Raw genomic sequence first — 17,284 nt, forward strand, 5'->3', positions numbered from 1 at the left:
TAGACGGCCGTCTCAGCCAAGGGACTCTGGGCGGCTTACAATTCTGAAGGCGATTTTTTTTTTTAATTAGCCATTTAAATAAGCATTTTATTTCCCCTCAAATCAAAGCTCTCTTTAAGAACAGCTGCAACCATTTACCTCTGCTAGATACCCAAGCGAGAAGTCTTCTCTGATTCTTCATTTATAAGCTAAGCAACCAGGCCCACACTTCTTGGATGGGTTCAGTTTAATTCTGTTTATTGTAGGACAGATAGGAGCACAGCAAGAAAAGCAGCTGCCCATTTTACAGACAGGCCAATTGACAATATTAGTGCAAATAGCCACCCGGAACAGAAATGCTGTTGAACACTACTTCAAAACACACTTAAACTTTCTATTAATACCCATCTTGGGGATTGAAATTCACTAAAAAAGGAACAGATCCCAGGGACCAAAATTCCCCTTCTTAAAGAGATAACACAGATATAGACAAGAAGATGCAAAGGACATAATGTCCTTAGAAAAAGCTAATTAAAAAATAGATGCCCCCCAAAATGTGAAAAGCTGGGATAAAGAGATTTACAATAACTGGCGCGCCAACCTCAGCAAGAGAGATTGGGGTTTGGGGCTTTATGGGGAACCTGAACGTTGAGCCAACATTCATTCCTAAATTGAGAATCAGTGGGGCGTGTCCTGCCTAGCTCTTCCCTGGTAAGGTGGGGGCCTCAGGCGTACTGCCAGATGGACCACAGTGTGCCAAGGGTGATGCTGTATGCCAACACCGCCACCAAGTAGGCGCGGAAGAGGAGGACATCCAAAACGTAGCCCACCTGCAGCCACTCGCGGGCGATGTCCCGGAATTCGTCTCGCTTCTCCAGGAACTGGCGGATGGCTGCGATCTCGTGCAGGATGTGCGCCACCGACTCCGGGCTCTGGCCCTGCGGTGGGGCTGTGGCATCACCCGTCCTGCCTTCGTAGTCACGGGGGGCGTCACAGCTGTAGTGGTTCAGCTTGGCTGGAGGAAGTGGATGGAGAGGGGAAGTGGATGAGGCAGGGCCAGACCCAGGGGATGCATGTGGGAACCTGCCTGCTGAAGAGGAGGCTTCCGTGCTTTGCTTAGCACCCATCATGAACCTTCAAGAGCCGAGGTGGCGCAGTGGTTAGAGTGCAGCACTGCAGGCTACTTCAGCTGACTGCTATCTGCACTTCAGCGGTTCTAATCTCACCGGTTCAAGGTTGACTCAGCCTTCCATCCTTCCGAGGTGGGTAAAATGAGGACCCGGATTGTTGTTGGGGGCGATATGTTGACTCTGTAAACTGCTTAGAGAGGGCTGAAAGCCCTATGAAGCGGTATATAAGTCTAACTGCTATTGCTATTGCTATTGCTATTGCTATTGCTATCTATCTATCTATCATCTATCTATCTATCTATCTATCTATCTATCTATCTATCTATCTATCTATCTATCTATCTATCTATCGGATTGTTGGGGGCGATATGCTGACTCTGTAAACCGCTTAGAGAGGGCTGAAAGCCCTATGAAGCGGTATATAAGTCTAACTGCTATTGCTATTGCTATTGCTATTGCTATTGCTATCTATCTATCTATCTATCATCTATCATCTATCATCTATCATCTATCTATCTATCTATCTATCTATCTATCTATCTATCTATCTATCTATCTATCTATCTATCTGATTGTTGGGGGCGATATGCTGACTCTGTAAACCGCTTAGAGAGGGCTGAAAGCCCTATGAAGTGGTATAAAAGTCTAACTGCTATTGCTATTGCTATTGCTATCTATCTATCTATCATCTATCTATCTATCTATCTATCTATCTATCTATCTATCTATCTATCTATCGGATTGTTGGGGGCGATATGCTGACTCTGTAAACCGCTTAGAGAGGGCTGAAAGCCCTATGAAGCGGTATATAAGTCTAACTGCTGTTGCTATTGCTATTCAAGAACCTTCAAGGCTCATAAAGTAAGATCTCTCTCCCTCTCTCTCTCTCTCTCTCTCTCTCTCTCCCTCCCTCCCTCCCTCCCTCCCTCCCTCCCTCTCCCAAAGAGATATTATTCATCCCAATGGAGAGGTCAGGGGTAGGATCCTGCTGGCATTACTACCAGTTCAGCGCATGAAATGTTTTGTGTGTTGCGCGCATGCACATTTGGACTTTAAAAGGTCTCCGCACGCGCACACCATTAAAAAAAAGGGGGGAATTACATTTTTTCAACGAAGATTGTTCTGCGCATGTGCAGAACAGAAAATCAAGATGGCGCCGCCAAGGATAAAACCAGTACAGTCACGTGTCCAGCTGAGTTACTACCTATTCGGCCGAACCTGTCCAAACCGGGAGGAACCCATACAGGTAGTCCTCAACTTACGCCCACAATGGAGCCCAAAATTTATGTCGCTAAGTGAGAAATTTGTGAAGTGAATCGCTGCAGTTCTTAAATTAGTGCCACCGTTGTTAAGGGAATCTGGTTTCCCCATTGATTTTTGCCTCTCGGAAGGTCTCAGAAGGGGATTGCATGAGCAGCCGTCATAAATGTGAGTCCATTGTCAAGCATCCGGATGTAAATCACGTGACCATGGGGGTGCTGCAACTTTTCCCGGTGCCGTTGTATCTTTGGCCACTAAACGAACTGTTGTAAGTGGAGGACTGGCCTACAGCTAGGCTTACCACCTTACACAAAACTGTGCCTTGTTGTGTAAACCCAGCCGATTGTGTTGCATTTGACAAATTGTGGCTGAATGCAATGTGAGGAACTGAATGACCGGGCTGTGACTGAGGGCGTCTCACCTGTGCTGTCGTTATTCTCCATGTTCCGGGAGATGCTTGAGCTCTGAGTGCAGACGGGGCGGAAGGCTTTCCTGTCGTGGATGCAGAGCAGGAGGGTGGCCCGTTCTAGAACCCAGCGCTTCACCCAGTCGGGAACATGGGGTTGGAGGTCCTGCTTGTGCACCAGCCGTACAATGAGGATTGTCTCGGTCAAGCTGATGACCAGCAAGGCCATGCAGACCACAAAATAGATCCCTGTGCAGGAGCAAAAGAGGGACGTCAGCAAACCCCTCGTGTCGACCTTAACGTTCTCCGCTGCTCAGATCAAGGATCCTAGTTTCTCCCGGATCTCATCTCTTCCCTCCTCGGTTGATCTTAGACTTCAACCGAGGCAACAGATTGAGTCCCAGGTGTGAATTACGCGTGAATTCCTGAGATTGAGATTTGTTTTATTTATATGCCGCCCTATTCCCGGAGGGACTCAGGGCGGCGAACAACTCAAGGGGGGAAAGGGAACACAAAGGTACAAGACAAGCAGTTAAAATAGCCAACAGCCACACGATTCGAGAGGGGAAGGGAACTCATCAACCCCAGGCCTGCCGACACAGCCAGGTTTTAACGGCTTTTCGGAAGGCCTGGAGAGAGGTGAGGGTCCGAATCTCTGCGGGGAGTTCGTTCCAGAGGGCTGGAGCTGCCACAGAGAAGGCCCTCCCCCGGGTCGTAGCCAGATGACATTGGCTGGTAGACGGAACCCGGAGGAGGCCAACCCTGATCTTGGCCATCATTCCCAGCACTGCTTCCTAAAGCAAACCAGGAGACATTTTCTACAAGCCACTTGGATGGTCTTCCTTCTCTGACCAGAGCAGACCTCAGAAGGATTTCTTCTCTTCCTCAACATGTTGCCAGTAACTTATCCCAGCAAATACTATAAAGCAGTGGTGAAATTCAGGGTTCGTTTTTTTTACTACCGGTTCTGTGGGCGTGGCTTGGTGGGCGTGGCAGGGGAAGGATACTGCAAAATCCCCATTCCCTCCCGATCAGCTGGGACTCGGGAGGCAGAGAATAGATTGGGGAGGGGGGCAGCCAGAGGTGCCATTTGCCGGTTCTCCAAACTACTCAAAATTTCTGCTACCGGTTCTCCAGAACCTGTCAGAACCGGCTGAATTTCACCCCTGCTATAAAGGTGCTAGGAGCCCAGCGGTTAGGATGCAAGCTAACTCCAGGCTACCATCTGGAGTTCAATTCTGTCAGGGCTCAAGGCTGACTCAGCCTTCCGTCCTTCCGAGGCTGGTCAGATGAGGACCCAGATTGTTGAGGGCAATACGCTGCCTCTGTAAACCACCCAGTAAAGCACTATGGGGCAGTCTATAAGCTATTACCCTCGTACCTATAAGAGGGGTCCCGATAGCCGTCGCTGGCAGCGTGTCGGACACAATGATCAGGAAAACCGAGTAGCCGAGGAGCAGCGTGATCTTGAAGGAGACCCTTTCCCCACTGTCGGGGGGCAGGTAGAAGCCCACGATGTCCATGACCATTAGAAAAATGCTGGGGAGCAGCAGGCTGACCGCGTAGAAAAGGGGGCGCCTCCGGATGACCACCTGTTGGGACAGAGAGAGAGAGATCTGGACGCTTAGGGTGTTCTCCAGAGATGGGAAGGCCGAGGTGGCACAGTGGTTAGAGTGCAGTACTGCAGGCCACTTCAGCTGACTGTTATCTGCAGTTCGGCTGTTCAAATCTCACCGGCTCAAGGTTGACTCAGCCTTCCATCCTTCCGAGGTGGGTGAAATGAGGACCCGGATTGTTGTTGGGAGCGATATGCTGACTCTGTAAACCGCTTAGAGGGGGCTGAAAGCCCTATGAAGCGGTATATAAGTCTAACTGCAATTGCTATTGCTATAAGGCCAGACGCAAAACTCTCAGACCAGCTCAGCAAAGAGCAGCCGCTATTTTATTCCTACACCACTCCAGCTGCAGCTTCTAGGCATGAACCTATGGCCAGAGGTGGCACGCAGAGCCCTCTGGGTGGGCACGGGCACTGTTGCCAGCTACTCTTCTGCTTCCCAGAACCCCAGAATCCCAAAGACCAGGTGGCTGGTGAGCACATGTGCACCGGCCAAGCTAGACTTTGGGTTTCCAGAGTCCCGGCACATGTGAAGACCAGCTGGCTGGGTGCAAGTGCATGCACTGGAAAACCAGAGGACCAGGTGGCCAGCACACACATGCGCCCTGGCCAGATGGTCTCCAGGTTTCTGGCACATGCGCGCATGCATGTACACATGCACAAATTCCAGTTTGGGCACCGAAAAGGTTCGCCTGTCAATCCCCACAGTTGTCATGGCGAGGGAAGGAGGGGGAGTGCATTCCACGCATACTTTCGGCTCCGATGACTGCAGCAGGCTTGGGAGGGGTGCAGCCCATTGGGGAATGAGATTATGAGGAAGGCTGAGGGGAGGGAAGGAAGAGGGGTAAAGTGCAGCTGTAACTCAAATAAAGTTTAGGTCTGACTGCGAAAAGATCTTGCCCAAAATAAATGCTCCTAATAAATGTCTAATTTTCCTTTGAAGTTTGATCCGAGGCTGGTGAATCAATTAGGGCATTTTTGGGAAACCTGACACCGCCACCACTGTTCTAGACCAGTGTTTCTCAACCTTGGCAACTTGAAGATGTCCGGACTTCAACTCCCAGAATTCCCCAGCCAGCTGGCTGGGGAATTCTGGGAGTTGAAGTCCGGACATCTTCAAGTGGCCAAGGTTGAGAAACACTGGTTTAGTGTTTTGCTTTGATTCACAGGCTTGAAGTCCGGACATCTTCAAGTTGCCAAGGTTGAGAAACACTGGTCTAGACCATAAGAAGGATGGCTGCCCATAAACTCTGCTATAATTACTGCATCTGGTCAGGCACTTATTTGTTCTGGGGGTCCCATCCTCCCACCTCAGGTCTTTGGGGGCAGTTGCTGTGCCAGTGCTGCGCCTGGCACCCAGTCCAGCTTCCCCTCCAATGCCCACTCTGGCAACTTACGAAGAACTTCATCTCTGCGTAGTAATCGTTGTCCCCAACACTGAACTCCCGGAACTGGCTGAGCACGTGAAGGAGTTCCCACTCGCCCTGATTCATGAAGACGCTCCTGTCGTTTTTCACCTCCTCCGAGGTCCTCCACAAGGACAGGTTGATGTCTCGTACTGAGGATAAAGAGATGGAAAAGGGCACCGAAGAGGCATCTGACCGGAGGATCCAAAGCCAGCCGTTGACTTAAACAGCCTCATAGCAAGTGATGAGAAGGTAGCCAACGTGTAACACCCAGATCTAGGCTTTAGCATGTTGTGTGAATCCAGGTGCCGTGTTACGGGAAACTGTCACAGAGAGCCTTGACCCTCCCGGCATGCAGGAGCCCCCCCCCCCAAGAATCTTGAGAGACCGCCTACTGCCAATCACCTCCACTCAACCTATTAGATCCCATCGACTAGGCCTCCTCCGAGTTCCATCTGCCGGTCAATGCCGACTGGCAACCACGCGGAGGAGAGCCTTCTCGGTGGCAGCTCCGACCCTATGGAACGATCTCCCCATGGAGATTCGTACCCTCACCACCCTCCAGACCTTCCGCACAGCCCTCAAAATCTGGCTATCCCGTCAGGCCTGGGGCTAAAGACTGTAACCCACCCGAATGGTACGAATGTCGTGTTTTTTTTAATGACGTATTGTCCTATGTGTTAAATGTTTGTTTCCCCCCCCCCTTTTCAAGTTGTAAGCCGCCCTGAGTCCCCCCAGGGAAAAGGGCGGCATATAAATAAACTTCTCAATCTCTCTCTCAATCTCAATCCATCCATGCAGCTTGGGACCTACTGTTATGCAGCCAACTGGTGAAGGTCAGGGAGCAATTCTGTACGTCAAAGGGGAAGTTGTAGATGTCCAGGCTGCAGGCGGTCACCACTTGCACAGGCTTGAGGTTCCTCACCTCCCCGTCGTAGAGGATGTAGACGTAGGGGATTTCTGGGGATTTGCCCACGTCCACACTGCGGGAAGCGGAAGTGGAGAAACAGGAAAATGCAAGGAAAAAAGCTCCCCCAATGGTCGATCTTCTAGGCCAGGAACGGCTAACCTATTTCTCCTTGCGTGCCAAAATAGCACACACGGATGCAACAGCACACACATGTGTGCCTACACCCATAATGCAATGCGCCCCGCCCCCCCTGTGCATGTACGCACAACCTCCCTGCAGCCCCCCCTGCTCCCCTGCACATGTGCATGACCCCTGCGCTCCCCCTCCCATTCCCCCTTTTGCACCTAGCAGCCTCCTGGGATCAACAACGCTGCGCCCCCTGCATTCCCCACACCTTCCTGTGCATGAGCCCCCCCCCGCCTGTCTCCTACATGCGTGGCAGAGACCCCAAAATCAGCTGGTTGGTGGGAGGCATGCACGCATGCAGAGTGGAGCTCAGCTAGGCGACAGCTCGCATGCCCCTCAGAGAGGACTCCGCCTGCCCCCCGTGGCACACGTGCCATAGGCTTTCCACCCTGGCTCTCAAGTCCTGAATGCAGGCTGGCCCTGGGACGTCCCCAAGGCCGGTTTTCCAAAGTGGGGAACGGATTCTCTTTGGGAAATGGGACCTTAAAGGAAATCCACTCTCTTCTGCAACCCGCCTGCTGCCCATTAATTAATTCGTGCAAAAGAGTCTGTTTCAAGAAAAAAAATTCAGAGCGGGAGGAAGAGGAAACAAGAACAAACAAGGAACATTTGGGGCGCCTGGTATTCTCTGCACATGGCATGTTGCTCTAAGAAAACGGGGGGGGGGGGCGGGTTGGCCAGTGAAGTCGTTTGACATTAATAAATTGCTCTGGAAACGGGAGGGGGGAGAAGGAGCTCTCCTCCCCAAAGGACCCTCCTAGCCCTCCTTGCAAAGGGCCTGGCAATAGCAGGACTAGGAGGCCCGTTGGCACCAGAGATGCCTTCTCGCACTGGTTCCAGAGGAGCTTGGCGGTTCCGCAGCTGCCCCTCCATTGTCTCCACAAAGGCCTCCTCACAACGCCCAGCCCAAGAAGGGTAATTATGGCTGTTTATAGTTCCCCATTCCTGGAACCGTCCCAATCCTCAGCCTTCTCTCCATCTGCAATGTACAGCACACAGAAGACAGGGCCGGTTACCAGCCAAGGAAATGCGTGGCTGAGAATACTAAGCGCATCGCGAGCACCAGGGAGGGGGGGAGGAGAAGACGCACCAAACTAGCAATAGCAATAGCAGTTAGACTTATATACCGCTTCAAAGGGCTTTCAGCCCTCTCTAAGCGGTTGACAGAGTCAGCATATCGCCCCCAACAACAATCCGGGTCCTCATTTCACCCACCTTGGAAGGATGGAAGGCTGAGTCAACCTTGAGCCGGTGAGTTTTGAACAGCCGAACTGCAGAACTGCAGTCAGCTGAAGTAGCCTGCAGTGCTGCATTTAACCACTGCGCCACCTTGGCTCTTGGTTTCTGCCTGGTTTCCCCTCTAACCTGTCCTCACCCACAAACGCTGGCACCGGGGGGGGCAGTGGGAACCCAAGAAGGATCCCGCAGACTTACAATTCGTTGATCAGGATATCTGGGACCCAGATGGCTTCGGTGGGGACGGACATCTGGCTAATGTTGTCGAACTCCTGTGGATTCCATTTCAGGAATTCATCGATCCAGTGCTGCACATCGGATGAAAAAAAAAATGATGGCAGATATCATGTTTACCTCTCTAAGTAGATGCTGGACCTTTGGAACAACGCTAGATCCACAATTACACAAAACCCACTTAGCCCCAGGAGGGAAGGAGAACCAACGAGGAAGGAGATGAAGTCAGAGGAGATGCTACCGGAGAGGCCTCCTTACCTGCCTGTACCAGATATAGGTGGTCAGAACCTGGTTTTTTTCATCCTGTGGAAAGCAGAAAAAGAAAGTTGAGGCTGGAGGACTGAAGGGGGGGCTCACCCCCAGCCTCTGCTTGCAAAACTAGCCAAGATTGGGAAGGAAGGGGGAGGGAGGGAGGGAGGTTTTGTCACTTTTCCCAAGCCTGGAGAGCTGGCTTTATCTAAAGAAGGTCTGTCTGTCTGTCTATCCATCTGTCCATCCGTCCATCTGTCTGTCCACCCACCCATCCATCCACACATCCATCCACCCATTCATCCACCCACCCACCCACCCACCCACCCATCCATCCATCCACCCACCCACCCACCCACCCACCCACCCATCCATCCATCCATCCACCCATTCATCCATCCACCCATCCATCCATCCACCCACCCACCCACCCATCCATCCATCCACCCATTCATCCATCCACCCATTCATCCATCCACCCATCCATCCATCCACCCACCCACCCATCCATCCATCCATCCATCCACCCATCCATCCATCCACCCATCCATCCATCCACCCACCCACCCACCCACCCACCCACCCATCCATCCATCCATCCATCCACCCATTCATCCATCCACCCATTCATCCATCCACCCACCCACCCACCCATCCACCCATTCATCCATCCACCCATCCATCCATCCATCCATCCATCCATCCATCCATCCGCCCATCCATCCATCCATCCATCCGCCCATTCATCCATCCATCCATCCATCCACCCATCTCACCTTTAAATGCATTTAAACCAGTGTTTCTCAACCTTGGCAAATTGAAGATGTCCGGACTTCAACTCCCAGAATTCCCCAGCCAGCGAATGCTGGCTGGGGAATTCTGGGAGTTGAAGTCCGGGCATCTTCAAGTTGCCAAGGTTGAGAAACACTGATCTAAACCTTTAATCCACCTTTAAATGCCTACAATGCCAAACATGTTATATTTTTAAAGTCCTACATTATAATAAAAAAGGGGGGGGAAGTTTTCGGAGAGGCCTTTTAGAACTAAACCCTGATTGGGGGGGGAGCTGTCCTGTTCCCCACCCATGTAGCCAAGGAAGGGGGAAAAAAAGGTGTGAGGGGGATTTCCCGAGGAAGGAGAGGGTTCCTACCACGCTCAGAATAGCATAAATCATGACGTCGATGGCCACATTGGTGGTCTTCCTCCAGTTCCAGACCGGCCGGATGTCCTTCTTGTAATTGGCAAATAAATAATCAGAGAGCTGGCGCAGGGCAGCTTTGCTTGAGCCGAGGGTCTTGTTGGGTATTTTCTGAGAAACTGCAAAACAAGCCAAGCAGAGCCATTGTAGATGCCGCTGATTTATTTCTGTTCAGTATATTTTTTCCCATCTCTCCCACCTAGCATTCCCTCCGTGGCCTTCCAGCTCTTTATTCATAGCACTGGGAGCTGCCTTCTCTCCATGCAAACCTTCTGCTCTGACCTGGGCTTCCGGAGAAAACATAAATCCCAATTTTGGTCCTCCAAACCCTCTTTTTATTTACAGGGCTGTGAATTATGGTTATTCCCAATCCGCAAGGCTTCACGGTCAGTCCATGAAGGTTCCGACAGATGCCTGCTCGAGTTGCCACAGTCTTTCAGGGGAATGTTGATAAACACCCACCTTTATCTCCCTCGGAATGCTGCCAGGGACCTCATTGCTAAACCTAGCACAGAGTCAAACAGGACTTTTCAAAGCTTGAACCGGACCAGACGAACTAATTGCTTCTTGCAAAGGCTCACATCCAGTTCGCTCCTCTTTTATGTCTTATGGGAGGGGCCAATCATCTCCAAGCCTTCCTCCCAAGTTGACCCTGTTTTCTTAAAGAGCCGAGGTAGCGCAGTGGTTAAATGCAGCACTGCAGGCCACTTCAGCTGGCTGCTATCTGCAGTTCGGCGGTTCAAATCTCACCGGCTCAGGGTTGACTCAACCTTCCATCCTTCCGAGGTGGGTGAAATGAGGACCCGGATTGTTGGGGGCGATATGCTGACTCTGTAAACCGCTTAGAGAGGGCTGAAAGCCCTAGGAAGCGGTGTATAAGTCTAACTGCTATTGCTATTAATCATTCTTGCCTTCTGGCAGCTCTGCACATGCGCACACTGGGAACAGGCTCCCACTGTTCTTCTGCCTCGCTGATGTCAGACTCCGGAGGCAGAAAATAACTACCAGATGGCCTTGGCCCTCTGTCTGCCTCCGATGTAGAGTCCTCATCTAAGCTTTCCCCAGAGTCCAGGACTGGCCAAGTTCCTCCCCAACCTCCGCACTGTCCAACTCTGTTGGCCACTGGTGGGTCCCAACACCTTCTGTCCTCTTGGTCTCCTTCTCTCCTCGACCTCCAGCATTTAATTATTGATCTTTTCTTAGAACTTTCTCTTAACATCATGTCTGTTGTGCAGCACCACCACCTTCCTGTTGTGACTCAGCAGAAGCTTGCTGTGAGTTGCGTTGGGATGCAGGAATAATGAGCAGCTGTTGCTCGTTAGGGTCATCTTCTGCAGATAAAAGATGGATGGTACCACGCTTAGTTGCAGAAGTCAACGTCGCTCGTGGTTCGTTTTTCATTTGTTCGTGAGTTCAGTTTCGTGTTTCAAAGAGGCACTTGGATAAGTGATTTGCTTTCTGTAAACCTGGTTTGCTGTAAGAGCTTTTTGTTTTTGCATTTGCTGTGTAACCTTTTGCCAGAGACTTTATCTACATTTATTTTGGGCTCGCAGCCAGCTTGAGCCAGGACTGATAAAGATATTTCCTTTGAAGTTCTGTCTGACTGTCGTTTTTGAATGAGCAAAGAGGGGGGTCAGAACACCTTCCTATAGGTGTCTTTTTTGCAGGTCCTCCTTCGTTGTCTCAGTTCCTGTTCGGCTGCTACCTGAACGAGGAGCCTTTTTCTGGTTTCCATCAACCCTCTGAGGTAGGCCGCATCGAGAATCAGATGTGAGTTTGATTTTCCGGAAATCTTGAAAGCTTCCTCTCTTCCCCACCTCACACCTGAAATATCAGGTGCAGTTATTTTGAGTTTCTTTCTGACACTCACCCTTTTCCTTCTTTCTCAGGGCCAAATAATCTTTTCTGCAAGTTCTCCGATAATGGCTGAGTCATGTCTCCCCCTTTCCCAAGACCCGCTCCCATATCGCTCTTGCCCTGTTCTCAATCCGGCCTGCTCTGCTTTCCATCCATACTCGAATGTAACTCAATCTATGACACCAACAACCTCCTTTGACCAAAGCTACCCGGAGACAATTTGCTCATTTATTGAGATTTAGACTGAAGCTCTCCTGCCAAAGTCCAGGGCATTTCTGCAGACTTCCTTAGATGCTTCGATGAAGATGGGGCTAAACAATCCTAAATAACCACGGACTCTGCACAATTTATCTCGAGAGTTATGTTTTCGACCCAGAAGGATTCGATTTGGTGGCCCGCTGATGGGGCAACCATGAAATGCCATATCTGGCTAATCTTGTAGTGCCCTCCAAGTTTCCAGAAACCATTTCTTTCAGCTCTAGCAGCAGAACAGTGGCTTCAGAGGCAAACCTCATCCTGCAAGGCAACCGGGCGAGGAGAGAAGGCGAGACAAACACCGAAGCTGCTATTTGCAAAGCCTCTTCTCCTTGTACATGACTTTCTACCACTTGGGCACAATTCGCACCTTCCGAGCAGCTCCTAATTGGAATAGATCTGCCAGGGCTTGGGGGAAGCAGGCTCAGAGGCGGCTTTTGAAGCAGGCCCCTCTGCCTTTTCACACAATCCCTAATGCCTCAGAGTCCGCTTTCTGCACGAGCACATCTGGCCAGCTGGATGGCCAGACAAGGGAGAGGGCAGAGGAGAAGCAGGAAAACAAATTAGGGGGGGGATTCGGCAGCCAGCAGACGGCCTCCTTAAATGTGCAGCAGGATCTGCCTTTGTTATTGTCTCGGTGACCCTTGAAAATATAAATGACGGGTGGGGGGAATTCTACAGCTTTCTTTTGGATCTTTGACCTGCCACACTTTCTATTATTCTCCTATGCCCTTTTCCACAGTGGGAAAATGGGAGGAGGGATTGTATAGAGTCAGATGCTATGTAGCCATAACAACATTCTTTCTAGAAAGCTAAGGTCATCCTTTGGCTCTGCACCTCTGCGCCTGACCGGAATTGGATGGGTGGAAGCTGCCAGCATGGCAGTGGGAGATTGGACCATGGGATGGGCTTGTGGGTGTGGGGGGCAAGATCTTGAACTTTCAACTGGGTGGGGAAAACCAGGAAGCTTTCAGATTCGGGTTTTCCCAGATGAGCCAATATGGCTCTCTTAATAAATTGGAACTTTGAGGAATCCTTTGCCTTGGACTCTGATTTAATTTTGGATGCTATTTGGAATCCTGACACAGCTCAGGTCAGACTCCACAATCAGCTCTTAGATGCCTTCATGCCCATCACCCCACCCCCATTGTTATAAAGGAAAAGGGATAGTTTGATGGGCTACAATAGGCGTCTCAGATAAATATGTTTCATCAATTCCAGAAACGCTGAGTCAACACGTGGGACCTTCTCTTGGAGTCTACAGGTTCACTGCCAAAACGAGCTCACCCACTTTTCAAGAAGACTTTGATCTTTGGGAGGATTGGGGTGGGATCTCTGTCTCCATTGCTTAGCACCCTTTGAAGATAACAGTTACCATCTCTTCTGCCCCCATATTTTTTCATCAAGAGCTGAAGTGATTCCCCATTCCCAAGAATCATGGTTTCGTGAGCAAACGGAGCAGCCCTGCTTCCAGAATGTTTTTTTTGGGGGGGGGGGTGGCGGCATCAAATCAACGTTTGCTGTGCCATCAAACATCTCTTGGCTTTAGAGTTGACTATTGACCCTTGGTGATGGGAAGGTAAAAGTCCCAAACATGACGATAGAAGATTTACAGGGGGCAGGTGTGGCTATTTCCTGGACCCCTGAGAACGTAGAAAACGGTTTGCCAATCTGGAAGGTCATTATGGACAAAAGAAAGAAAAGTATCCATGATGTGTTTGTGTGTCTCAAAATGTGCCTTAGGATGACAACTAAACAAGCCCAACTGTCCACCGATTGTTAGTATTTCCCAGCTCCTCGTGATTCTCTTCTTTGTAGTTTAGCAAGATGAAAAGCTCTTAATTGATTAACAGATTAACATTAGGTGACTCAGCGCCCGGAGCCTACGGGAACAGGAAGTTTGAACAGCTAGGCTGTCATCTGTTCTCTGGGCTCTGGGTGTTATCCAGTCATCCAGCCCCCACCATCCCAAGTCACAAGGAATGTTTTTTCTGAGCCCACTGGTTCCACGCTTTAGCTTCACAAATGGTGTCCTTATTTATTGGTGCCTGGTTTGCAACCGGCACGGATTATTTTTTTTTACAACTTCCCAAAGGTGCAGAAGAATGCTTACAATGGAGAAGACAATTAATGGGATGCTAAATGTGAGTTCTGTAGCGTGACCCGTCAAAACCGCGTTCCACAAAAGCGCGGTCGACGAAATCGCGTATGTGACGTCATCACAACGCGACGAAAAAGATCGAAAAATTGAAATAAAAATTAAATTACAGCAAGCCGATTCACATAAAGGTAAGGGTTAGGGTTAGGGTTAGGGTTAGGTTAAGGGTTAGGGTTAGGTTTAGAGCGTTAGCGTTACGTTTAGCATTAGGTTAAGGGTTAGCGTTAGGTTTTTCGTTACGTTAACGGTTAAGTTTAGGGTTAGATTTAGGCTTAGGTTAAGGGTTAGATTTAGGGTTAGGTTTAGGGTTAGGTTTAGGGTTAGGTTTGGGGGGGTTAGGGTAAGGTTTTCGCTTTATTTTTACATTTTTCGATCTTTTTCGTCGCGCTGTGATGACATCACATACGCGCTTTCGTCGACCGCGATTTTGTCGTCCGCGGTTTTGTGGTGGAACCGTTCTGTAGCACTTATGATGGATTTTCTTTGAAGACGTTTCGCTTCTCATCCAAGAAGCTTCATCGCCTCTGACTGGATGGAGGGGAATGGAAGGATTTAATGTATTAAAATGATTTAATAAATCCTTTTATTCCCCACCATCCAAAGCAAGGTAGACTTGGGTTAAGGTGTGCTTCTTCCTCGTTCTCACATGCTGCAGGTGTCCCCACCTTCTCGTGTGGGACCTCCGTGGCCAGTAGCCGTGCCATAAATTCCCCATAAATTCCAGGGGAAACATCCTAATGGTGAAGAGCTTCTTGGATGAGAAGCAAAACGTCTTCAAAGAGGAAGGAGGGAATGTAGGAGAGAAGGAAGGGGGGGAAGGAAGGAGGAAAGGAAGGGGGAAAGGAAGGAGAGAAGGAGAAAAGAAAGGAGGGAAGGAAGGAAGGAGGGAATGTAGGAGAGAAGGAAGGGGGAAGGAAGGAGGAAAGGAAGGGGGAAAGGAAGGAGAGAAGGAGAAAAGAAAGGAGGGAAGGAAGGAAGGAGGGAAGGAAGGAGGGAAGGAGAGAAGGAGGGAAGGGGAAGGAGGGAGGGAAGGAAGGGGAGTAGGAGAGAAGAAACGAGGGAAGGAAAGAGGGAGGGAGGGAAGGAGAGAAGGAGGGAAGGGGGAAGGAGGGAGGGAAGGAAGGAGGGAAGGAAGGAGAGCAGGAGAGAAGAAACGAGGGAAGGAAAGAGGGAGGGAGGGAAGAAGAAGTAGGACCGTTGTAAGATAAGATGGATCTATGGGATGTTAAAAAAGCAATCTTCAAGTATATTGTCAACAGTAGGGAAAAATTGTTATAAATACATATTATTAATAACAGTTATGAGATCGTATAATTGTGAATGTATATATGAAATTGATAAAATAAAATAATTTTTTTTTAAAAAAACGTCTTCAAAGAAAAACCGGAAAGCCCACTTGCCTCTTGAAAAATGCACCTTTGGGAGAGCACTGATGATGTTACTTAGTTTGGTGATTAAAAGTCTGCCAAAAAACAGCCAACCACAGAGAGCACCAAGGACCACCTCCCCCCCCCCCCCATTAAGTTCCTCGTGCAGCAATGAGGAATTTAGGCTGAGCTTTTGCAAGCACCAAAGAACAATGTTTGGGGATGTCCTTCAAATCCACCAGGAGCTTCCATGGAAGAGTCCTTGATCTGAGGAATCTACGAGAGGGTTTGGATTAAAAGTCTTTAGATCATCCCATTTCCATGCCTGGTGAGCAAATGATTCCCTATCCCTGGGCAGGAGAGCAAGCCTCATCTGCTCCCTGGTCTCCTAAACCTTTTCTTTGGAAGCAGAACATCTCTGAACATGGTGATTTTCTGTTCCAGACCACCCCTCATTAATATATGTCTAATCCTCCTTCCTCGTTCTTTAGATCAGAGGTCTTCAAACTTGGCAACTTTAAGACTGATGTACTTCAACTCCCAGAAGGCTGGAGAATTCTGAGAGTTGAAGTCCACAAGTCTTAAAGTTGCCAGGTTTGAAGACCTCTGCTTTAAGACAGTGTCCATCTCTGCATCGGGGAGTGAGCATTTCCACACCCATCCTGGGTGACAAGAATTGTACTTATTTTCCTTATCGTTGCCACTTTTTTTCCCCGCGAAGAATATTTCGCACAACCTCCAAAACCCTCGACCAATTCATTTTCACCCTCGTTCTTCTATCAACGCTTTTCAACATCCCTCAACTTCTGAAGCACAGGAGTGTTGATGAGTTGGAAGAACTGGTCCTCTCTCTACGCAGACCCCACGCGTGCAAATCCCTCCACACGTTTGGCAGGCGCAAGAAGAGAGGCTCAAATTATTCTACAAAGCACCCGAGGGCAGGACAAGAACCAATGGTTGGAAACTAATCCAGGAGAGAAGCAACCTGGAATTGAGGAGAAGCTTCCTAACAGTGAGGACAATTAACCAGTGGAACTGCTTGCCACCAGAAGTTGTGGGTGCTTCATCACTGGAGGCTTTTAAGAAGAGACATTTGTCTGAAATAGTATGGGGCCTCCTGCTTGAGCAGGGGGCTGGACTAGAAGACCTCCAAGGTCCCTTCCAGCTCTATTCTATTCCAAGGCAGGCAACCCATTCCTCTGAAGTTTCGCTTGAGCTTCTTACCTTTGCTGTGCACCATGGGCATTACGGCAAGCAGGAGCAAGGAGACCCCCAGGGTAGAAGGAGCCATGGGTGCTTCCAGGAGGGTGGAGAGAGCTGGATTTGTCTTCCTTCTTCGGATCAGCTCATGGACAGCAGCTTGCAACTCGCTCCCACCCCTCCCTCTGCCTTTGCCTCGGCAGAGAAATTAAATGTAATTAAGGAAGCCGTGAGTGCTGGACTCTCCTCCTTTCACATTTTTCCCCATCGGCTGGATTTTAAAAAAATGCATAATTGATGTGGCCATCAGTCCCTCTCCACTGCCTCAAGTTACAGGCGGAGAAGATTCGAAGAGGCTCACACTCCCTGCCTGCCTTCCCCCCGGCTGATGTCACGCAAAGCCGATCACAGACAGATCCTCTTGGCTGATGCCTCTTGTGGAGACGGCCCCCAGGGGCAGATCCACGCCTTGTGACAACCCGAGGGAGGAGAGGCATTACGGGAACCCTGCTTGAGGCTGTCTTGACAAATTGCTGGGGAGGCTTTCAGCTGGAGGTGTCACTCATGAACCTCTCAAGGGTGCTGATCAGAAGAGGATAATCTTGGCGCCATGATCCCTGGTGGGGCTGCCCTTCAGC

General features: G+C 49.9%; 1 protein-coding gene across 1 annotated transcript; it reads right to left on the bottom strand.

Moving 5' to 3' along the window:
* Positions 1–704: 704 nt before the first annotated feature.
* LOC148049019 (5-hydroxytryptamine receptor 3A-like) lies at positions 705–16,737 on the bottom strand. Its single transcript, XM_087703795.1, has 9 exons — positions 16,671–16,737; positions 9,762–9,928; positions 8,621–8,665; positions 8,327–8,436; positions 6,610–6,779; positions 5,788–5,948; positions 4,157–4,367; positions 2,791–3,024; positions 705–994 (listed from the first exon to the last, which is right to left on the bottom strand). The coding sequence occupies exons 1-9, from the start codon at positions 16,735–16,737 to the stop codon at positions 705–707; spliced, it is 1,455 nt and encodes a 484-aa protein (XP_087559921.1).
* Positions 16,738–17,284: the final 547 nt, after the last annotated feature.

Source organism: Thamnophis sirtalis, unplaced genomic scaffold, assembly GCF_051295495.1.
Source record: "Thamnophis sirtalis isolate CommonGarterSnake01/CBP01778 unplaced genomic scaffold, rThaSir2_p1.2 scaffold_2, whole genome shotgun sequence".
In the NCBI taxonomy this organism is placed as follows: domain Eukaryota; kingdom Metazoa; phylum Chordata; class Lepidosauria; order Squamata; family Natricidae; genus Thamnophis; species Thamnophis sirtalis.